Below are 24,323 nucleotides of genomic sequence, written 5' to 3'. Positions count from 1 at the left end.
CGACGATCGCGTCGTCTTTTAAACAACATGGAGTTCGTGTTAAGCGATCTGGCGTCTTGACAGTTACGTTTGCTTCTTGTTCGCCGCTTCACGATGCCCTTCGGCATCAAACCTATGTGCGCTACTTGCAAGACTACCGTGTCTTCTATGTGGCGAAAGACAGAGAAGGGCGATGTCTTGTGCAATTCGTGTGCGCTGCGTGGACACAATGTGGCGACGGAACCCGAGCAGCCACCCGCAAAGGAACCAAACGGGAACGGATGCCCTTTCACGTTGCGCAAAAGCACGAGAGCCAAGAGCTCCAAGCTCAGGCAGCAGCAACAGCAGGCGAAGACAGCGGTGCCCAAAGGAAAAGGGCGTCGTGCCATTTTCAAGCGAACGGTTCGTTCTTTTATTTGTTAACGTAGCGGGGAGCCCATATACAGGCTGGCCTGCACTGCGCGGGCTAAATCGGGTGGTAAGGGGAAAGTGGCTGAACAAGCAAAAGCTCTAGTGCACTTCTACTTGGAGAGTCGCTGGCTGATCCTCCTTGCATGCTGCAGTTGTTAAACTGTGCGGGTAGCGTGTGTTTTGCTGAATAGTGCTACTTGACCGACTTGCTTCCACCGCGTTGCGAGACTGCAGGAGCCGCCATCTGTCTTCATTGTACTAGCTGGTGGCATCGGGACGAAATGAGCTCAGGCGCTATTTGAAAGCTCTCATTAAGCCATTTTTGAAATTCTCGCTAAGCGTTTTGCACTGTAGTAACAGTCTCTAACCTTGGCCCGCTCGCTAGTAGTACTACATACGTGGTGAGTAATAATTTAATACATCTGCTCTCTCGACTCTTTCGTGCAAACGTAGAACTGAACTGAGCAGAACATTAAACGTTGTGGACGTTTGTACGCGCGTAAGTTGCCTACTCGTTCGGTCCTCTGAACCTGAAGCATCGGCTCTTGGCTTTCGTACTGCGAAAGGTGCAGTGCTCCGCCGCTCGTAATGGCGGCCCAAAACAAGATAAACCCAACATGGCTCACGGGCGGTCGTGAGCGTTCTTTGGTCACAACGGGGGTTACGGAACAACTTGTGCACCGCTTTGCTTCAAGCGTGTGGGAGCGGTTTTCTCCCAGTCTGTCAGCGTCGTCTTTGCGTGCGGCGTGAAATCTTGGCGAGGTAACATTCGTCGATGGCCGCACAGCGACTGCATGGTGCAGCTGCAGCGCTGCGGACGACCACGGCGCACCGCACCGCAGTTAACGTCGAGGCCGGGCGCTCGCGATGGCGGAGCACGCTCAGAGGGAGGCGCAGTCCAGTCGCTGTGTGCTTCTCCTGCACTGCTTGCTTTTGGCTTGCATGTTATGAGTGTAGCGCGACCAGAGAGCTGCTGCCCGTTTTTTGTCAGTACTGTGTGTGAAAGGTATTAATTCTTTTGCAGCCTTTGAGAGCGCCAACTGCTGTAGCAACTTGTGTAACCAGTGACTACGTGTTTTTCCGGGTAAGTGTTGAAGCTCGCTTCTTGGAGTAACGAGGAGGGAGCAGTAGACGGTAGGTTGGCTCGGGCATTAGCGTAAAATTTGTTAAGAGATTACCATCATTGATTGAAAAAGGAGTCGCTGACTATACCGTAATGCCTTAGCTGTTTCTACACGAGTGCCACCAAAGTACGTCATTTTTTGTTAAGGAGTGTATTCTCTCGTGTGAGTGTTTTTTTTATTCAAGTGCATTGTATTTGATGAGTTGAGGTAAGTAATTTAAACAAGAATGCCGTCTACAAGTACGCAATCAGTAACTGCCACATTGTGCTTAGCAAGCGTTAAGTATATTGGATTGTTTGTTCTCTTCTCCCTTGCATGCCTTAGTGGTTGTGCACTGATGACATGAAGTGTTTATTTTGTGTATATTTAACACCCTGATCGTTGAAGTCATTTGATGTAGCACTCAGAAACCGCGTTGATTTTTGTGCTGACAGTGCAAACGTGCTTGGGGAAAAAATGTGGTGCGGCAGCCGTGATGAAATGAGCTCGGGGAGTTCTAATGGTAGTTCGCTGTCTTTCTCACCTTGTCAATCTAACGGCCAAGGAAAACAAGCCACGTTTGTGTAAGAAGTTGGTGCAGTTCCAAAGTAAGAAAACAGCCGCCAAGAAAAAAAGATCAACTCATTCAATTTTATGTGATTCGCAGTTGTGATGCACTTGTGGGTTGTGAGACATGTTATCATTAGATAGGCTACTTGACTGGACTACTTCATCACTGGCAGCTCATGCAAAATCACCTGTGGGACTGACTGGAGAAGAGGGTCCAGTGAACTTGACACGTGTGGCCGAAATACGATGTGTACTTGGCCTGTGTAAGAAATGAGACTTTCAGCAAAAACGGCTGAGCAAGAGAGCATGGCTTGTGAAAATGGTCTTCTTGGACCCTCATTGCTGGATTCGCAGTATGGTTCAAGTGGACACAAAATGGTGCAAGTTGAAAAGATCTTTTTTTTTTTTTTGCGGCTGTCAATTGGCAGCATCAGTTGGAGGCATTAGAGATTATTCTCCTGCCGAACCCTTTGCTGCATTACGGCGAGGTTTTTTCGCCTCCTGCCATGAGGGAGGCAAGCTCACTGCTGGTGGTGTTTCGAGGTTAGGACTCCACGAAAACTTGGAAGCTGTGTGCTTTCTCTTGTTTAGGGGCTGTGCATGAGGAAAAAACCTGCGATGTCTTTGCTAGGAGCACTCAGTGTGAGATTTACAAGAGTAAGCTGATGGGTTAGTTGCTACTGCATGGGCATAATACAGTGCATAGGACAAAGAAATAGAGAAGCAAAACTGCAGAAAAGTACTGAAGACAGTGCTGTCCTTGTCATTGCCCTTTGCACTGTGTTGTGACCGTGAGTGGGACTATAGCATTACAGAAGTTCTGGGACGATGTAGGGGCTGCACAGTCCTCTTTGCATACCCTTTGTATTCTTTTGCATTGTTGTTCGTCACCAAATGCTGCGTTGTCACTTAGCTTACCAGGGGCCGTAATTTATAACGGTTAATTTTGTTCCCTGTTCTGTTATGGCTCCAGTTGTGGCTGTAGCAACTGGAAGTTGGGATGAAAACAAGCAACCAGGGGTGTCACACTCCAGTTTTTTTCTTTCTTTTTTTCTGTGCTTGTGAAACACGCCATTGTACTTGCTCACTTGGCAGCCATTGCCTGCTGTCCACAGACAGAATACTACCCCATCCAGTGCCCACTTTTGAAATGAAGTTACCAGTCAACAACCAGGAGAAATTCGTTTTGGTGGCTACCATAAGGATGCCCGCAAAAATGGTGGCATAGGCATGTTTACACAAATCACTGCCACCACTGGCATGTTTATGCGGATAAATGGCAGCATGGATGTGTTCATACAAGCTTGAGGATGATGTCCTCCACTGCAGCCTTCATACCCAGGAAGCTGCAACCAGCTGTGGAGGACCAAAAGAGAGGAAGACAAAATTAAGCTTTACAAACTGCTTCCTTGGTAGGTTTTAGCTGGGAGACAGTGAGGCAAAAGGTCTGCATCTGCACTGGCTATGTTGCCTGAAGTGCATCTACTTTTCTTGAACAGGTAACACCTAAAATGGCAAGTCTAAGGAGGTATATTTTACTTCGAAAAGTAGTCACTGGTAGCCTTGGTTCAGTCACTAGCTGCAGATATGTTATTTGCCCTCAAATCACTTGCTTGTGTGGCAGTACGAGTTTGGTATGTAATGGTTTCACCATTACCTGGACGACATTAGAACATTTTAGTGTGAAAGCACTCATACGCTCGCCAATACCCACTAAGAATCTTGTTATCTTTGTATCTTGTGCCATTGCCTAGCAAGAGCGAAGACTAAGCTAAAAATGAAATCACATCAATATTCACCACTGGGAATTAAACCTGCGGCAGTGCGAAGAGATCAGCTTCAAAGGCTACTGCATGAGAGCACGGCTATCGCCGCAGTGTTAAACAGCAACACACTATCGCGCTGTGCATTGCACATCGTCATCTTCATCAACTTCCATCTGGGGCTCGAACATATCAGATCAGCTTAACCTGGGTCTAATGTTGTTGCCAGACGTGCAGACAACCCAGCAAAGCAAAACCATGATTCAATCAGGCTAAGCACGCGCTTCCGCACGTCTACTTGGTTTCACTGCGTTAAAACCCTATTAATTGTTTGTTTCATTTTTTGTAAAGTGTCAAACGGTCCCCCGTGGCTGGTGCTGTAGGGAGATGCTGTAGGGCTCTACACAGTCCAATGTGTTGAGGGAAATTCCCCCAGAGGAATTAGTCCAGCAGGTAAAGGAATGTGTTTACAACAATAGGACAGCATAAGGCTGGCAATGTTCCTGCGTCGTTGTTACACTGTTCGCTTCTCATCTGCGCATTCCTTTTCTCACTGGGTTTTTTTTTCTCTAGTGAATGCACACCAACTGGCTTGATGACCTATGCTTCAATTTTAAATTTCACCCAAAATCTGGAGCATAATTTCAACTAAGGACTGATTGCAATTAACATGTTCTGAGGGAATCAATGCAGCTACAAAGACAAGCTATGCAGGCTCTTGTAAATTTCTATAGTCGAAGTAAGATTGATCCAGTCCAGGGTGCAAGCCGAGGGTCGACCGCAGTGGTGACCTAGTTGTTTAAACATCTTCCTCACATGGAGGAGGTGTGGGGTTTTATCATCAGTGATAAAGTAGACACAAGCTTTACCGTGGCTAGATGCTAGGCTTATCTGGAGTGAAATGCTTGGAACAAGAAAAGCTTTAACAGTGCACTACTTCCTTCTCATGGAGGAATAGTGTGGCAGTCATGATTGTGAGCAGAGCTTCACTGCTGGCTTAAGTTGTACCAGACCATAATGTGCAGGCCACTTCACTTCTGTGACACTTTGTAAATTCCTATGCTGCTGCTGTCTCATTCACTGTGTCATGCACCAGTGTTAACTTTGGGCTTAGGTGTTTTACCTTGGGGCCTTTACAGGGTACCTACTACCAGGTGGGGGACATTGTGGCCCTCATGGATGAGAATGACGACACCTATTACGCGCAAATCCGAGGCCTGCTACAGGACCAGTACTGTGAGAAGAGCGCCGTCATCACATGGCTGCTTCCAACTTCTGAAAGCCCCAGGGACCACTTCGACCCTTCCACCTACATTCTGGGTAAATTGTCATGTCTTGTCCTTGCCTTTTCTTATTTTTGTCGTTGCCATCTAAAGTTGCCATTTTTTCATTTGCCACTAGCATGTGGTGAGTGCTGCTGCAGTGGCTGGAGGCTGCATTGCGGCAGCCATTATTCACCTCTGTGAGCACCTGCCTATTAACTCTTTCTGGACTGATTGGTGCACACGAGATCTTAGAGTAGCATTGCTCTACAGACAGACATGGATATGCAGTCATGTAGTCATATAATTGTGCGATCAGCATGACACGTCAACTGCTGATCCTGTCTGTCCCTTTTTTTTTTTTGGATGTGCTTTCTAAAGCAGAATTTTCTAAACACGAAATTTTTATGCTATTTTACAAATAGCCAGTTTGAATTCTGTAGTGGTGCTTAGAAAGCTTATGATAAAGTCATACTAATGAATGTAAGGAGAAAGAAACACGTGTCTGGTTGTGTGATATGTAGTGCCAGGGAACACAAATTTTACTTACAAAAGAAATCTGTGATCATTTTCTGCTTGCCTATCTTGCTAAGCAATTTTATATCAATTCTTTTTGAGCAGTCTCATGTGCTGTTAAAGATATTTTTTCTTCTTGAAACTAGTAAAGGACACAGCAGTTGACGCATCCAACACCAGAGGAGGTGGCATTCGCTTTGGTGTGTTCCTCCTACTTAGTTCCACTTATGCCATCTTCAGTGAGGGGCTGCTCAACAACTGCTTTTGTGGTGATGTTACCACAGATTCCACTGTTCTCGAAAACAATGTTGGATATCCAATCTGGGTCTGAGGTAGAGTTCACATTGATCCTCTGTTGTAAAGATATGATGCCGCATTTGGGATATGCTTGCTTCATTAATTTTTATGTCCCCAGAATCGAGCTGCGGTATGGTAGTTGTGCTTACAGGTCATGAGAAGGCTGATTTAAAGTATCCGATAAAACTCTCAGCTTTAGTTTTTTTTATCCACACCGTAGTTTATCAATCATTGATATCTGGTATAGCTTCCTTGGCATTTTTTTTTCTTTTTTATCAGTCCAGCCTGGATATGTCGAACCTGGGTATATTAAATTACTGTTTATATCAAACAGTTGGAATATCCTTTCGAAAATTTCATGCCAAAGTATAGCACCATTGTTTATCGAACTCTCGTTCAGAGGAACATTCGATATATCGAATGCCACACCATACCACTACAGGTGTGTCTTCTCCTAACAGTGCTCTTCGATCACTTTTCTCATGCGGACATGGGTCGGCTGTGTGGCCTTCAGCACCAGCTGGCAGTGCTAGCACTGTGAAACGGTGTAGTGAGGGGAACAAGGGGTGTGCTGGGTGGGGACCTTCCATCTATTGTACTCATTTTCCGCACCACATCACTGTCATGTGGTGAAGCCAACTTAGCTTAAGAGGGACTTGGCGAATAATTTTTTTTTTCTTCTGTAATCCTTTGGTCTTCATCTGTGTCATGGCAGGAAACTATAGCAAATCATGCAGTGAAAGTTTAGAAATCACACATTCTCTTTATGGGCAGTCATCAAAATTTTCAGTAAATCGCGCTACTTATGGTTCCGCCACATTAGGGATTTGATGGCTTTCCAAAGATGGAGCAGCGCAATTTTCGTATCATCATGTGTGACCATGAAGAGGAGAAATGAGGGCTATGAGTGGTTGTTTCTCTGACCAAAATCTGAAAGAATTGCTGACGCTGACCGTACTTGGTGCTATAATATTTAGTTGAACGCAATTAACGGCACTCTTAATGCAGCTAGTCCTTTTCCTTCTGTCAACAGGCCATTTATACGGGCGAAGGTAATCCTGAACAGAACAGTTGAAATGCGAACACATTGAAACGATTTTAGCCGAGATGGCATAAATGCTTGCATATCTAGTACAGTTGAACCTCTATGTAACGAACCTCTGTGTAACGAATTCCTGGATTTTACGAAAATTTTCAATTCCCCAACACATCCCCCATTGAAGCCCATGTATAGGCGACCTCCATGTAACGAACTCGTTGCGGCAGTTGACCTTGATGTAACGAATTCGTGGCTCTGATCATCGAGCTGTATCTTCTAATGTTTTGCCCGAAATTTGACCGGGCAGTGCGCAACTTTAATGAATATTGTTTAAGTAAGTTTTTATATTAAAAGGTAAAGTAGACCGCGAGCAGAACGCTTGCAATCGCAGCAAACAAGCAGACCTCGGTGATGATGATGTTGAGCGCCGCTATCGCCGCTCCGTGGTAAGTGTAGCAACTTTTAAGCTTTCATTTTGTAGCTTGACACTAGGTGGCACTACTATGACAAATTCTTCATGGTGTTGCGGCGCAGTTATGGTAAGCCTTCTTCATCAGCGTGTTGACGTGCGTGTGCTGGTGTGTGTTTACGGTGTCGGTTTGTTACGATGAGTTCCGCTGTGAGGAAACGCAAAGTTTTGTCGCTTGAAGATAAGCTCTTGATTTTGAATGCGGTTACCGCCGGCGAAAAAAAGAAGGCTGTCGCTGCCCGCTTCAATATACCAGCCAGCTCCCTGTCAACCATTCTTGCTGCAGAACAAAGCATCCACAGTGCGATGGAGTCGGGCACAAGTGCCCAGAAGAAAAGACTGAAGACGTCGACGTATGCTGATGTGGACAACGCCGTTTTTGCATGGTTTTTGGACAGACGAGCACAAAACGTGCCCATAAGTGGCGTGATTTTGCAGCAGAAAGCCATAGATCTTGCTTGCATCCTGGGCCACGACGACTTCAAAGCGAGTAACGGCTGGCTACAAGGATTTAAAAGCTGGCACGATGTCGTCGGAAAAGTGGTATCTGGCGAGTCTGCCTCCGCAGACAGCGATGCTGCTGCCTCGTGGGTGGCTGAGAAGCTTCCCGGCATTTTCAGCCACTATGAAGCTGCCGACATTTATAATGCTGATGAGACGGCCCTGGTTTATTAAATGCTACCGAGCCGCCCGTTCTCACTAAAAGGAGAAGACTGCCGCGGTGGAAAGCAAAGTAAACTCCGTGTGACGGTTTTGCTTTGCGCCAACACTGATGGCAGCGACAAGCGAATCCTATTGGTTATTGGCCACAATGCCCGATCCGGATGTTTTAAAGGAACAAGGCGGATGCCAGTAAAATATGTGGCAAACTCCAAAGCTTGGATGTCGCAGGCAATTTTTTCCGACTGGCTGAAGGAGCTCAACCAAGATGTCAAGCGACAAGTTCGCAGCATTTGTTTGCTGCTTGACAACTGCTCCGCGCACCATGTGAAAGGCCTACAGCTTTCGAACATCGAGCTGCAGTATTTGCCATTTAACTGCACTTCTCTGGTACAACCCGTAGACAAAGGGGTTATTAACAGCTTTAAAGGCTGTTACCGCTGTCGATTGATACAAAAGATGCTCCTGGACATCCGCCTTGAACGGCCAACAAAAGTGGATATCTACCAAGCAATCGAAATGCTTGCTGCGTCGTGGCAAGAGGTCGGATCACAAGTGATCGCCAATTGCTTCGCCAAGGCTCAGGTAAATAAGGCCATTCAAGCTACAGTCACTGAAGACGAACCTTCAAGCCCATCCGAGGTCGCAGAAGCGTGGGATGAACTACGCATGAACGGTGGGGTGCCCGAAGGTGTCGAGCTGTGCAACTTTTTGTTCGTGGACAACGGCGCCGTGGCTACGGAAGAGATGACTGATGCGGCACTTGTCGAAACCGTTAAAGATAGCCTTGAAGGTGATGGTTCATCAGAGCCTGATACATTTTGTGCTGTTCCCACCGCGAGGGAACTGATGGACGCGGTGGACGTTCTGCGCCATTTCGTCGGCTCGCAGGACGATGAAGCAGCCCTGGATGCCTTAGTTTCCTTGGAGCGCCGAGTAGTGGCTTCGATCGGGCAAAAACAGCAAGCGAAAATTACGCAGTTTTTCTCTATTAAATAAATTCTTTGAATGGCGAGTTCACTTGAATTGATATCTGTCGCATTTTTATTTCGTTTTGGCTTGATCCTTACCAGTCTTAACCCAAAACTGCATGTAACGAAAACCTGGATATAACGAAAAATTGCGAACTTTTTTCAATTTCGTTATATCCAGGTTTGACTGTAGTTACCCCTTCTGAAGTGTGAGTTTGTCACTGTAAAGGTGATTGCAAACCTCATTTGTATTTCTTTACATTTAAGTATTTTTTCTTGGCTATAATAGTACATCCGACCCTAGTCCAAGTACAGTCGAACCTGATTATATCGAACACGGTTAGATCGAATCATCCTTTGCATCAAATAATTTCTGAGCATCGTAAAGCTCCAACGTGAATGCATAGGTAAATGTACAGGTGTGTCATGCAAAAATTAGCCTTCACATCTGTTGGCCCTAACTTCGGGCAACACCGGGCAATTCAAGAAGCTGGCTTTCCTTCTACACATGATGATAAACTATCGCAAAACTAAAAAAAAGTGCTTTTTTTTTTAAAGCGTGTCTGCACCCGGGCAGTTTCACATGCATGGGGTATAATAAGTTTTGACAAATGCCATTTGTTCCCAGTTGCTGACTTTGTTGTAGAGCAGAAGCTTTTGCGTTGTTGTATATTATGCGAAAATATTGTAAGTAGGTGCAGTTTTTCATACGAGTGTTTTTTTTTTTTTTAGGGCAAATAATTGTTATTTACGAATCAAGTCCCTTGGAGTCCTGTATGCACTCGTATTTTTATGTAGCTATTATAGCGAACGAAACAACTAACCCTTCGGTTTTATTAAAGCAGAGAAATTGTGAAGATATTGCTTGGTGTCCTTCTTTTTTTCTTTTTTTTACAGGCAGTGTATAACACCCCTTGAAAAATATTTCTGGCTACGCCACTGCCTTTGAGTGCCCTGGAACCAGCTACATGCTTTCAGCAAAGTGCAGTGTAGTGGGTTGCCAAGCACAACAGTCGGATACAATAAAAAAAAAAAGGCCGCCACCGTTTGGAAGACGTTGAAGTAACGAGCGTTTGCTTTATTGGCCATGCGTAAAACGAAAGTCTTTCCACATCCCGCGGGGCCAGTGAAGAAAACCCTGAGCTGTTCGGAAAAGTAAACCAACTTTTCCGTCTAGCGGAGTGATCGACGCCTAGCACCATCTATCACAGAAATTACGATGCACGTCTACCCGTTGTCGAGTTGCGCACCCTCAGGATACGTCCCAAACAGAATTTCCTTCATTTGGGGAGTCAAGGTGGTCGTAGAATTTGGCTTGCGGTGTGATATGGTAACGCTTCAATTTGTAATTGCATGTATACAATGTTTACCGATTATTTAATTGTGATTTTATTTCTATACCACAACCCGTAGGGCTTTATTTGCCTACCAAATTCGGTACACAACTGTCCCCGGATGGGGGCCCCTTATTGTCGGAGTATATATAGCGGAGCGAATGTATGCATTGCAGACGGCGCTACAAGTCTCAATGCGAGATGTGCTGTTTTCTAGTTGCTGCCACAGATGGCGCTGTGATCTCAGGGTGGTAGGAGACCCCACGAAATCTCGAAACGTGATGAGCAGTTGCTGCCACAGATGGCGTTGTAATCTCAAGGTGTTAGCAGACCCCACGAAATCTCCAAACGTGATGAGTATGAGCTAACGCTCTTAAAAAGCAGCTTTTCCCCATCAAAGGACCCCCTCCCAGCCAATGGTGCAGGCCGATTCTCATGAACCCCCTAGTGTGACAATGCAGGGAGTGCCAGATAAAAGGGGATAGTCTCCTCCTTGCATTGTCTGTGATAGTTCCCTGCTTTGTCACACCACTCCCTGCATTGTTTGGGTTCATTAAAACCAGCTGACGGGACTGGGAAAAGCTGCTTTTTCCTTGTCTTGTATCTGACTATAGTGCATGCACTCCACTGGTGCCTTTTTCTTTTGCTATATGGTGAAGTTATCAAATTGTATGCTTGTTTGTTTTAAATTTTATCTAATCGAAGCATGTTCTACAGCAGCCCTTTTTTTTTATGTGCATGATGTCAGTTGGTTGGTCCTCACACTTTATTTTTACGGGGCAAATATTAAGTTACATAGTACAGAACTGTTAAGTAGCCTCTCAGGCTAGCGGTTTGGAGAAACTTGTGCGTGTATGCGAGAAATCGCAGCAACAGATGTTTTTACTTGATGGAGAGTGTTGCTCTGGTGTTCTCAATCTTAAATATGTCAAGTGCCTAGTCTCATTTCAAAGTCACAGCAGGCTTATCAGTCGTATTTAGAGAGTGTAATTTTTTTGCCATCCAGCTACAGGGTCTGAGTGAGGAAACGTGTGTGGCATCTTCCAGGGCCAGAGGAAGACATTCCTCGCAAGCTGGAGTACATGGAGTTTGTGTGTCACGCACCTTCAGAGTACTTCAAAGCTCGCAAGTCTCCCTACCCCATGCAGAAGCCCCCCGGACCAGAATGTGGCTTTATCTGGACTAGGATTGGCCCTCAAATCAGACCGATCCCCACCCAGGAAGAAGTGTTCGGAACAGCCTAGGTGAACTGCCCAAGTGACATCCTTTTTGCTGTGCTCACCCATAGACACAGTTTAGCAGCCAGGACCTGAGACTTCAGTGAGGAACGCCAGATCTGACTCAACATTGTGCATTTTTATTTTCCAGTGCCCTGTGCTGTGTCTCCTGTGGGAGCATTCTGGAGGTCATTGAGCATTGGTATGATGTGTGCTTTGAACTGGAAATTTTTTAATTTTATGCATAGGTATAGAATAATTTCATGGGATTAGTGAAACCTATGATATACATTGCATATGGCAAGTTTACTGCTTGGGTAAAACTATCCAACACTGGAATCCTTTGGAGCACCTTGATGCAGGAAAAAATTTGCACTTTAGTCGGATACAACTTAATGGTGAATTCCATTCACAAATCCATAGTGGTCCACCCACTGTGTTACAAAGTGCTTGAATTTAGCAGGGAGCATTTGCGTTTAGAATCTGCATTTGGGACACTCTTGCTTCGGCTCGAGCAAGCCAGGGGAGTTTGCGCGGCGGTTATTGCTGCTGACAACGAATGTACCGGCATTCCTTCTGCGCTGCCACACGTGTTGTCTGATACAGAACGGGAGACAGTGGTAAGCTGGAAGCAAACATAGCGCTAAAAAAAAATGTCATGCAGACCACCAGTCAAATCCACTGATTTTGGCAGAGTAGTCCGGACTGCTTCAGGGAGTGACCTTGGCTCAGTGTCTTCTCCCAATCTGTCATTGAAACACCTTACCCACGATCTCAGTCTGCCATTGGAATTACCTTGCTCCGAAAACAGCAGAAAAAGATGATGTGAAAATGCTCCGAAGCTGTAATTGGAATTCAGCATGAGTGCAGTACAACTTCACCCATATTCGTGACCGTCGCACATTTTACCCCCACAACAACAAAAAAAAAAGTCTGTTGTTAAGGCTTCTAATGTGAAAGCATTTCTCGTCTTATGAGTGGCGTCACCAGAAGCTGTGGACGGAAGTTGTGGACAGAGCATGTCTGCACGAACTGAATAAAAGTAATGAAAACGGCGGCATAGGTGGGATTTGAACCAAGGCCTCCGGCGTGCGAGATAAAATTGCTTCCACTCTGCCACAACGGTTCAACATTTGAAGTTAAATAAAGTCGAGTGTAGTGAATGCACAGATGTCTCAGAAACTTATCTTTGAAATATATACTGAGGCGTGCATGAGTAATTATGAGCATCTAAATTACAGATGTACGTTTCCGGTAAATTTCCTCCGTGCTTGGAGTGCAGTTATAGTGCCATTATGCGGCACCCACTGAAACCTCCCCTTGCAATACACGGTGCTGACGCAGCAGATGGCATGTGCGTAAGTGCATAGGCGAGATGGCAGACTTTCAGTAAGAGAAATGCTTTCGCATTACTGCACCTAAGCAGACTTAAGTGCACGCCTGGATTTTTCTTGTTACTTAAACAAAAAGCTTATCACAAGATAAAGCTGCTGTAAGAGCAAATATCTTGATACTTCTGACTTCAACCTTTTAACCACCTTATTCCTGAAAAAGAAACCAAGATCACCAAATTTTTGGCAATTTTTCGCAAAAATGACTGTTGCCAGGCTTAAAACATGCGCTAAAGGTGCAAACCGCATTTTATGGAGAACTACCGCCCTCTAGTGTTAAAAATTGCAATCAGTGCAATTGCTGACCGTAACTAGTCTTTGGCAGTGGGAGAAATGAAACATCAGGATGGACGAGTGTGACATGTCATTGGCAACATCGGTAGCATCTTCCATGATGAGTACAGCTCAAGGTTGGTGGTTAAAGGGTTAATAGCCTGAAACTTGAAAATTCAGGAAAGTAAAGGACTGTGAGGCACGCGCACAGGCAAATAGATAGGACAGGGTGAGCGCTGTCAGTGGGCTTTACTTGATAAAAAGCGGTTTTATACATGTCTCTTTACCCATTCGTAGCTGCTGATAAAACAGCAGACCGCAGTCATTTCATGTTTACAGAAATGCGCCTAGTAGAAACATTCACAGCCACATGGTACCACCAACGTATCACTAATACAGTAGTCTCCTCTCGTCTTGATATAATACAATGCTGCAGGTTCATGTGCTGTTTTATGTTGATTCTTTGGTAGCACTTTGCGATTGGAGCGATGAGGAGAGGCACATGAGCATGTTCGGCAGTGGCCAGTTAAGTTAATGCCTGTTTTGCTTAACAGAAGCTCGTGCTCATGTAGGCACTCATGGAAGCATCCGCCAGGTTGCCCTACATAGACTTTGCCGCACTGAGGGGGAACTTGAGCATGACTCCTCTTTCACAGTCTACCTATAGGGTGCTTTGAATTTTTTAGTGCAAAAGCACTATTTCACTAGCAATCCTGAAAAAGGCGAGGTATGTCTCAAGTCTCTCCGATACCTGCAGAAATAAAATAAATATTGCCACGACTGGATTTCGAACCCGTGGCAGTGTGAACAGATCAGCTTCGCTGGCCACTGCATGAGAGCAGTATGCTATCGTCGCTTTCTTTTATTATTTCCTGTTGACGGTCAAAAAAAAAAAGTTCAAGCAGTAACAGGGCAAAATAACAATGACAATAGAATAATATTCAAAGTGGCAGCAGCAGTTGAGGCAGCGCTGTGATTCAAAACCTTTTCCAGTTTGCCAGATCACTCAACACTGGCATTTATTCAGTTTGCACGCTCTGACCATTGTTTGATAAGCCACACGAGAGCACTATGCTATCGCCGCAGCCAGTCATACCTCGTGCTATACCGACACGCTGTGCATTGTGTTCAATGGCTTCATCAACTTACATCTGTGCTCAAAAGTTATGAAAGAAAAGGAAACGTGCTCAACTGGCTCTCTTGGCTAGTGGGCACCTCAACCGTGCTTTGAGCTGCGTGGCGTTAGTGGCAGAGAAATGCGCGTAGCTTGCATTTGTGTTGACAATGTTTTGGCAGAGACGTGGCTCTGCAGCACTAGGCCACCAGCATTTACTGGGTTCATTGGCATTGGCGTTGACAACGTTGTAGACTTCGTTGATTTTGAGGAAACGGAAGGCGCATAACTGGTCCCCTATGTCAGTGGACACCTCACTCATGCTTTTATGTACGTGGCTGTGGTGTCCACCTGCAAAAACTTGCTTTCGAGCAATAGGTATTTCGTGCTTAGCAATGCTAAACCGACAGCAATCTGTTGCACACCCTGCAGTTTTTTGAGCATTTATTCTTCTTAGCTTGCTTCTCACTTTTTTTATCCACTGTGGTTAGAGCGCACCTGGAGCGAACCCTGAGGACTCTGGTTTAATCCTTGCCACTGCAGCCGCGTTTCAGTGGAGGCAAAATGCAAAAGACACCTGTGTTCTGTGCAATGTTGGTGCTCAATAGAGGTGCTTAGGTGGTCGAAATTATTGCAGAGCCCTCCACTACAGCACATTTTTTTCTTCCATCGCTCCCTTCTCATCCCTTCCCCTGTAGTGTGGTTGATTCCATCGAGAAATGAGACAGTTACCACACCATTTCCTTTCCTTGAAGCCAATTTTCAATTTTTCTCACTTTTGTGGCATTGTCGGCGCTGTCAGCAGCACAGGCTACCTACTACACTCGGTGATCTAGGCAGTTTGCCAAACGCCGTCGTGCCAGTAGCAGCAAGGCATGCTTACGTTTTAGTAAGAGCGGTGGCTTTGGTGACTCGGTGGTACTGCGGGGCAGTGAAGTGTTTCTACAAGATTTGATTGTGTAAGAATGAGATTATTGCGACCTGTTCTTTTATCAGCAGCTGCATGTGGTTAAAAAGGTATGTATAAAACTTTTTCATCAAATAAAGCCATCAAATAAAGCCAGCCCCACTGAACTCTTTCAGTGCCTTCTCTTTCTCAACAGCCTGTGCCGTCTTCTTTTTACGTTCATAGCCACCCTCTCCTTTGCCCATGTGAGCAGCACTGCCCAAGGCCGTTCAAAAGATTGCTTCTCCTATTCACCCAAGAATCTAGTGGTGAAGCTCATTGTAGCTATATTAAACAGGAAAAGAAAAAAATTTAATTATATTTGAAACCAAGGTACGAATACAAACCGAGATGTGTTTTGATATTAATGAACTGAAGAAACAAAACTTATTATATTGCCGCCAACACTGAAGAGGGCAACGAAGATTTCCGTGGAAAAAGTGCGCGGCTCGTGCTTTTCTCTTGGCCGTTCTTGCTGAACGTTGCGGAGCCTAGTTCTTCGGGCTTCATACTTGACTCACCCACTAGGCTACTTACCTATGTGACATCTGATGGAGGATCTGGGTACACCTTTCATGTACTGGACGCCCCCTACAAGCCGGGAGTCAAGCCCAGGACGCACCTCAACAGTAGAGACACCAGTTCATCAGGCCAGTCGCCGACTGAAAGGCCTGCCCCTCGAATTTGGACCTTTCTCTCACCGCAAGGTAACAAGAAGCGTCGGCATTGACACAATGAATCCGCCAGCGTGAACAGTGCCAGTTCTGCTTCACCATTCGCAAGACCCACCTCATTTTCACGGCTTTCCACATGAAGATGCTGAGGACTGGTGGAGCAGTTTGACCGGGTGGCTGTCTTCAATGTGTGCGATGCTGACTTCAAGCTGCGCCATGTCTACTTCGTGCTCGAAGACTCTGCGAGGACATGGTTTGAAAACCATGAATCCGGCCTCCACACATGAGACACATTCAAGGCGGAATCACTGCGTGCTTTCACCAGCACGTTTCGTAAGGAAAAGGCCGAACTGCTTCTCGAGAACTGCGTCCAGCATCCAGACGAGAGCATGACAGTGTACGTAGAAGAGATGAAACAGTTATTCCGTCATGCGGACCTGAGCTTGTCGGAAGACAAGAAAGTGCGTTTTCTTATGAAAGGTGTCAAGGAACAGCTCTTTGCTGGCCTAGTGCGAAGTACTTCGGCAACTGTAGCAGACTTCGTCAGTGAAGCGGCCTCAATCGAAAAGTCCCTTGACATGCAAGCCCGACAGTACCAGCGCACAACTGTATCAATGATAGCTGCCAGTGCTGAGGGAACTCTGACTCCTTCTGCAGAATCACTGCGCGAGCTGATCCGGGCCTTAGTTAGGGAAGAGGTAGCAAAGTACCTGCCGACTGCTCCGCAGCCACAGGTCGTCACGTTTTATGATGTCGTACGTGAAGAAGTGCAGCAGGCACTGGGCATCTCGCCACCCGTCCCAGCCACTCCGCCGCCCCAGCCCCTAAGTTATGCCGCTGTCGCAAGCTGTTACGTGCCACCGCCAACCCCGCGCTATGAGCCTTCCGCACCAGCCGTTCATGTCTCACCTTCTAGGCCGAATGTTGTGTAGCGCCCTGGTCCTCTACGGACTGACATATGAAGAACAACAGAGTGCCGGCCGTTGTGCTACCATTGCGGTGAAGCTGGGCACATCTGTCGCCGCTGCCCGTACAAAGAACTGAGTCTTCGTGGATACCCTTTCAATGCACGCCGTCTGCTGCCTGGTCAGAGGCTGCGGGAGATCGCGGATTACATTGCGCAGGCTGATCCCGGCCCCAGCCACTTGTCCCAATCCCCCTCACCTTGCCAGTACAGCTCTCCTGGGCAGCAGAACCAATCCCAATGGGAATTTTTTGTCACGTTGGAAGTGAGCTCTTCAAGTGTACTCCTCACTTGAGACCTATCAGTGTATTCTTCACTTGTTTCCACCTGTTTGCAGGCTGAGTTGTTCGAAACTGGGTTTGCCCCCGAAGGGGCGCAGCGGGGTTTGCAGAGCCTCCTCCAAGCACACACACCCCTGAAGAAGCCGGGCGCCAGGCCGGGGTGGCTTGTACCCATTTTTACCGGTGGGTGCCCGGCGGTGTGTTTCGAACCAACCACCTCCCGCAGCCGAGGCGGACGCCCAGACCACTAGGCCACAACTGCGGTAGGGGAAACTAGATGCAGCAGCCTCTGGAGGTGCAGCTGCTGTATGATGAAAAGTAAAAGATCCTCCAACGCCACAAGACAGTTGTCCACTACTGCCGCGCAACACGGAGCTCCAGATAACTCGACAACCGGTAGACCAGACTCCACGACAAGTTGACGATCGCCGCTGTCACCCGACGCCCCTTTTGACGCACCAAAGCCGAGACCGAGCACCCCGACATTGTCAAAGCACGACGCCACCCACTGCAGACCTACAGATCAACGACACATACATTACCGCCCTTGTAGATACTAGCGCCGACTAGTCCGTGCTTAGTGGACAGTTTGCTGTGGCGCTCAAGAAGATTACTACCAGTTGGGATGGCCCACAGATGTGTACTGCTGGAGGCCATTTGATTCAGCCCATTCAGCCCACGGGAATGTGCACATCGTGAGTCATGATGCAAGGGGAAACCTTCCTGGCCACGTTCGTCGTGCTAGCCCAGTGCTCCTGTGGTGTCATCCTCGATATGGACTTCCTTACGGAAGACGCAATCGTTGACCTGCAGACGAAGTCAGTCAAGTTTTCAACTGAGAACATAACACCCTCTAAACCAACAGCGCACTACCAGCTGCACTACGCATTCTTGATGAGCACATGGGCGTGCCGCCATGTTCTAGTGTCATGGTGGCCACAGGTACAATGGCACTCCAAGCAACAGAAAGTGTTGTCGAGAGCAAGCAGGTTTTGCTTCTGGAAAGAGGCATTGCTGTTGTCCGGACAATGGTCCTCCTCGTGGATGGAAAAGTTGACGCCTTGCTTACCAATTCAGTAATGAACACCAACACCTGAATAAGGGGACGACTGTAGCGTATCTTGAAGTCAAAGAAACTAAGTGCGTCCAGTGCGCCGCCTACGGAATTGACACGCCTACTGACCTGAACTATGATGTGAATCCGGAGTTGCCTCACCACCGTCAAGAAGAACTCCGGATGCTGCTCAACCGCTACCGCAGCTCCTTTGCATCGTCACCACGCATCGGACGCACACATCTTGCAAAGCACCGCATTATTACAGATGACACTGTCCAACCCCTTCATCAGTCACCCTATCGTGTATCCTCGAAGGAGCGCACCGCTATGAGGGCTCAAGTTCTGGAAATGCTGGATACCGATGTCATCCGCCCATCTCGAAGCCTGCGGGCAGCCTTTGTGGTCCTTGTAAAAAAAAAAAAAAAGATGGGACGTTGTAGTTTTTCGTTGAATACCGTCGACTGAACGTCTCCAAAAAAAGATATTTATCCTCTACCAACAGTCGACGACGCTGTGGATCGCCTCTGCAACACCAGATATTTTTCTTCCATGGACCTGAAGTTGGAGTACTTGCAAATTGAGGTCGACAAGAGAGACAGCGAGAAAACTGCTTTCATCACACAAGACGGATTTTACGAGTTCCAGGTCATGCCTTTCGCTCTTTGCTTTGCACGAGCCATTTTTCTAAGACTCATGGACATCGTTCTTGCCGATCCGAAGTGGCACACCTGTCTTGTATACCTGGACGACGTGATTGTCTTCGCCCCAAATTTCACGGGGCACCTTTGTCGTCTCGACGCAGTCCTGCAGGCTATCAAGCCATCTGGCCTTAAACTTAAAGCCGAAAAATGTCATTTTTCTTACAAGGAGCTGAAGTATTTAGGACACGTAGTGAACCGGGACAGGGTCCTTCCAGATTTAGAGACAATGGTTGTCATTGCGAATTTTCCTGTGCCGCATGACCTAAAAGAAGTTCACTGCTTCCTTGGCTTATGTGCACATTACCGGCGGTTCGTCAAAAACTACTAGTAAATCGCCGCACCCCTTACCCGCCTGGCCAAGGCTGATGTGGCGCTCACCTGGGGGCTCCCACACGAGCAGGCATTTCAGGAACACCAACATTGCCTTCAGACACCACCCATTCTGGCACATTTTGAAGAAAATGCAAACACAGGGGTCCACATCAATGTGAGCAATGTTGGTTCGGGCGCTATTCTGGTTTAGGTGCAGAAGAGACAACAGCATGTGATCGCCTACTCAAGTCTGGCTTTGTCCAGGACAGAGGCCAACTACTTTGCCACACCAAAAGAATGCCTCTCCTTCGCATGGGCAATTTCGAAGTTTCATCCGTATTTCTACGGGAGACCTTTCAAACTCTTGACCAACCATCACACACTTTGTTGGCTAGCCAGCCTCCAGGATCCCTCAGCGCGCCTCGCAAGATAGACTCTACGCCCTCAGGAATATATTACTGTGGCGTACAAATCCGGCCGTAAACCTTTAGACGCTAACCGCCTTTCTGTTCTGATGTTACACGCTGCGCCAGCGAGACTCCGAACTTTCTGGCAGGCGACCTTGTCTGGGTTTGGCACCCGATCCGATGCCGTGGGCTGAGCGAAAAACTCCTGCTTCGTTATTTCGGTCCTTTAGAGTCCTTCTTCGTGTCAGTGAGCTCAACTATGATGTTTTTCCTCACGAGACTCCCAAAACCCAACGACGCAAGCGCTCCGAGGTGGTGCACATGGTCTGCCTCAAACCTTACCATGCTAGGACACACTGACCTTGTGCCACTGCAAATCCTCTTTAGCATCAGGTTGATGCTTCCTGAACAGGGGCCAATGCTACTAGCGCTGAAGAGGGCAGCGAAGATTTCCGAGGAAGAAGTGCGCGGCTCGTGTTTTTCTCTCGATCGTTCTTGCTGCACGCTGCGGTGCTAGTTCTTCGGGCTTCGTCCTTGACGCACCCGCTAGGCTATTTACCTACATGACAATATTCATGGAAATAGGGTAATTTTCCTTTGTGTTTCAGAAATTTCACGACTCTCTGCATGCAGGTCGTTTCTCAACAAACGTAGAAAAAGGTATTTCAGTCATAATTAGAACCTAAGCTATCAAACCTTAGCGTTTGAACAAACTTGAAAGCGCAGTTTACACTTGGTCTCGGCAGTGACGCTGGAAAAGGCGACAAATGGTGGCAGCCACCACCCCAAATATTTGCAAAGCCCTTCTTTAGACCGTGCCAAAAAGGATGTGTTCTCATAATGCAGCCTGTATTAGGCTCCCTTGCGTCTAGGCTAGTACGTGAGTTCTTGCTTCTGTATTTGTAAATTTTGTTTTATCTTTGAGGACCAGTGCCACAGAGACGACATGCCTACCCAAATTAGAGTAGGCACAAAGAAGATAACTTAGTTGAAATGAATAATTGGTGCAGAAAATGCCAAGACTAAAAATAAATTTAAAAAAAATTATGTTCAGATTTAAAGTATCTGAGAAGCAAAGTAAGCGAACGAAAATGTTTTAGCTTGTATAAATTGCAGCTCTGGTCGTTGGCTATTGGGCTAAACTTTGCACAGTCGACTGTTTACACATAGCTTCATTATGAAAGGGAACGGTCAGTTTTCACAGAACAAATCGTGTTCTCATTTCTGTATTTTGAAAACTCCCTATGGTTACTATAGGTTCAGAGGAAAGTTATTTGGATTTGAACCGATCTGAACTGTAAAATGCTGACCGCGTGCACTGGTATCACGTGATGAGCTGAGGGCCGCAGAACCACTCTTGCTCAGTTTCTGGGTTTACAGAAAGTTTTAGTTATCACCCAGAAGCAAGCAGCTTGCAAGACTAGACACTACTAGCAGAAGCTTTTGCGGATACTTAACTTCCAATCTAGCTATTTTGCAAGTGAAGTTTGTTTTTCTAGCGCAGTTTCAGCGAAGGAGCTGCCGACACTCGCTTTATCATAGCCATACATCGGAATAGTTCAGTGAAAGTACGGTAGGAATAATGGAACAACAAAGTATGGAAGGATGTGGAAGAGAAATGTCACTTTTAGCAAGTCTCGGCACCGCAGAATGTAATTTGGCACCACTGCGCTGTGCCCCTTGGAAATGCTATGTATTACTAGAAGAATGTTCATCAGGTCTGTTATTGTACTGTATGCTGTTTGGTCTTCAATACAAATTACTACCACAGTTATACTTCCCTGATGACATAAGGTGACTGTACGGTGAGGGGGCGGCAACAAAGGAACACTGAAAACGTGCTGCACTATTGCCAAGTCTCGTTGCTTCGTGTCGGGTGTACCAGTGACAGCAGTGGGCGATGGCCATCGCCATCATATGTCGCGTCACCAGGAACATAGCTTCTTGCAGCTACTGCTTAACAGGATGTCACTTAGGAGCTGAACCTATACCAAACTTGAAAGGTGTGAACTTGAACCAAACTCGAAAAAATTTGTTTGACACTCTGGTAGTACCAAACATATTTGAAATATTCAGGCTACTTTGGATGCACTACACAATACAAAAAGAGACAGTACGACTCACACCACAAGAACAAACTTACAACTGGTTATCACTCTTCGATGACATTTTTATGTATTGTGTGCCTTGTAGTGCACATCGTTCTGTCCCTTTCTGTATTGTGTTGTGTATCCCAAGTAGCATGTACATTTCAAACATGGTCAATCAACTGGTCCCTGTGTTAGCCTTACTGCATGAAATCACCATCTGGTTCTGAAATTAAGAAAACAATGTGGGTAATAGAGCAGTCTTGCTTTTTCTTAGACTGTTTTAATGGTGTTTCTGTGAGCAGTGATTTGAGGGCTTCTTGCTGCTGTGTAAGTAACATATATTTACAGTGACCTTTTGGTAGTGTAATTTTCACTTTGCAAAAAATTTTCATGCTGATAAACAGTGGTGAGCGTCTGTTTTTGCATGTTGGCTGTCTACGTGCATGATGGAAACCTTCACAGCACTTGATCTCGCCTCGGAGAGGCACTGTGTTCTGTGGCCATAACTGCATTTTGTTCACCACTCCCCTGATCGACGCACAGTGTCACTTGTAGTCATTCATGTGTATTGTGTGTACTATACCTACTTTGACTGTAAACTAAGTGAAAAACAATACAAATTGCAGATGGACATGCAAAACACTGGGTGCAGCCATTGCATTAAGGCATTCCCATTGATTCCCCGGTAGTCCCTGTATTCTTTTGGGGCTGTTTTCTCCTTGGCAGGGGTGAATTCATGGGCAGCTTTTGAAAAGAAAATTTGGGGAAGGCAGTCTTATTGCATAGTACATTTCTTGAACTTCTTTATTCAAAAAAATTGCAGCCAGTGCAGCTTTCCTATGAGAAAGTTCTTGCTTGGTGAAGGTGCGGGTCACTCCACCCCATCAAATCTACCCCTGCTTCTTTGTCTACCACTTCCTCCTCTCCACTACATTTCTAATCTTCCAAGCTTGCCTGGATAACTCGACTACGCTGTTTTCTTAGCTACAGGAGCAGTTGTGCTTTGTGCACTATTTAAAGGAGGGTAGTCTCCATTAAACGGTAATTCAAGGGGGATGTGGCTTTCAACACAAACTTTCTTGTTTTTGCTAAATTTTGAAGAACCTTTTTCTGCACGTTAGTTATTAATGCTTCCAAACTTAAATGCACAAAGTTTCAGCATTATATCTGGAGAACTTTTTATACAAGTTTTTTCTCTTCTACATGAAATGCCTGCAGACTAGACTAACTGTGGTAAAGACTGGTTTAACATTCGCTGCATTTTTGAGTGCATGCTACAAGTGATGACTTTCTTAATTTTTTTTTTCCATGACACAAATTTCTCGTTTTCATTTATTACAAAGCAGTTGACATAGACCTGTCTAAACTGTAAACATGGTGTTCCACCAAAAATCTACAAATCATCAAAGTGGCAACACAAGAATGTCTTTGCACAGAGCGGAGTTCTGCTGCTGCAACAAAGTAACTGGAGTCAACATAGACAAGACAGGTTATGAAGGAATCTGCTGCACAAAGAGAGTGTCTAGTCAGAAAACTGGAAAGGAGAAAAACAGTTTTTCAAGATTTCCTCGATATGCAGTGCCACCACAGTGCACAAAATTTTTCTGGCGTACTTCCCGGTGGATTTCAGCTATCAAACTTCAGGACAGCATAGAAAATGATGCATAAAATGGATGGAATGGTATTCAAAACCAATTTTTGGCCATTTATGATGATTTGAAAGCTGCATCCCTCCTTAAGTGCACAAATGAAGAACAAGGCACAAAGAGAGACTACAGACAGGACAGATACTGTGCTTCAGTGGAAAAATGCACCTAAATTGCACTTTAAAATAATCCAGCCAGCATGCATAGGAAATCCACCCTATCATATAACACGTAGCAGATGCCTTTTGCCACTGAAGAGAGACATCGAAGTGTCAGTGATGCATGCATGCCCCAGGCTCTATAAGATATGTCTACAGAAATTCAAAGTGCAAGTGGAGTGCCTATCCTGTCTGCCATTTTTCTTCGTGTCTTGTCATTAATACGTTCTGTTAAATTACCTTGGAATGGCATGAACCAACTATCTCGGCAATTTATTCTATTGATTGGTCCTCACTGTAGTCCAGGTGAGCTCAGCTTTGCAAATGTAAAACTGTTGCCGCAAGGTGCAGATGCAAAAGAGGCTTGAACTCTGCCATGCAAACCTCATCATGCATTTCTGCATTAAAAACTCCTAAATACATTGCACACTTCTCTTTTATTATCCAACTTGTTTCAGCTACTGTAACCTTACAATATTGTGCACAGATACAGTCTTTGTTGCAATGCAATGTTCAGCACTTGGTACTGTGGGGGACATAATTCTCCAGGACGCGATAACAGCGATTTTTCCTAACAGCTGTCACGCTTTTTAGTTATCACCTACTATCACTAGCACATATCGCAGCACATGAGTCTGACTTTCATCTCGCCAAGTGTGGTCTCCGGCCCGCAGCTAATCACAGAGCTAGCAGCTTCGGTTCTCAATGACGCGTCCTG

The 24,323-nt window shown here is 46.0% G+C and overlaps 1 protein-coding gene across 3 annotated transcripts; it reads left to right on the top strand.

Moving 5' to 3' along the window:
- Nucleotides 1-24,032, top strand: LOC144094084 (GATA zinc finger domain-containing protein 1). Of its 3 annotated transcripts, none has more exons than XM_077627974.1 (4): nt 1-381; nt 1,415-1,474; nt 4,966-5,146; nt 11,422-24,032. In XM_077627974.1, the coding sequence occupies exons 1-4, from the start codon at nt 94-96 to the stop codon at nt 11,616-11,618; spliced, it is 726 nt and encodes a 241-aa protein (XP_077484100.1). In that variant the 5' UTR covers nt 1-93; the 3' UTR covers nt 11,619-24,032. The 3 variants fall into 3 exon arrangements, with proteins under 3 accessions (XP_077484100.1, XP_077484102.1, XP_077484101.1); XM_077627976.1 differs by lacking the exon at nt 11,422-24,032 and adding an exon at nt 9,938-10,089; XM_077627975.1 differs by lacking the exon at nt 1,415-1,474.
- The last annotated feature ends 291 nt before the right edge of the window (nt 24,033-24,323 follow it).

This window comes from Amblyomma americanum, chromosome 6 (genome assembly GCF_052857255.1).
Source record: "Amblyomma americanum isolate KBUSLIRL-KWMA chromosome 6, ASM5285725v1, whole genome shotgun sequence".
NCBI classification, from domain to species: Eukaryota; Metazoa; Arthropoda; class Arachnida; order Ixodida; family Ixodidae; genus Amblyomma; species Amblyomma americanum.
This window is presented reverse-complemented; position numbering and strand designations above follow the sequence as displayed.

Excerpts from the sequence above, each read along its gene's own strand:
- LOC144094084 (XM_077627974.1), top strand. The coding sequence starts at position 94 with ATGCCCTTCGGCATCAAACCTATGTGCGCTACTTGCAAGACTACCGTG. Across the intron at positions 382-1,414 it reads GTGCCATTTTCAAGCGAACG|CCTTTGAGAGCGCCAACTGC; the intron begins GTTCGTTCTTTT and ends ATTCTTTTGCAG. Across the intron at positions 1,475-4,965 it reads GTGACTACGTGTTTTTCCGG|GGTACCTACTACCAGGTGGG; the intron begins GTAAGTGTTGAA and ends GGGCCTTTACAG.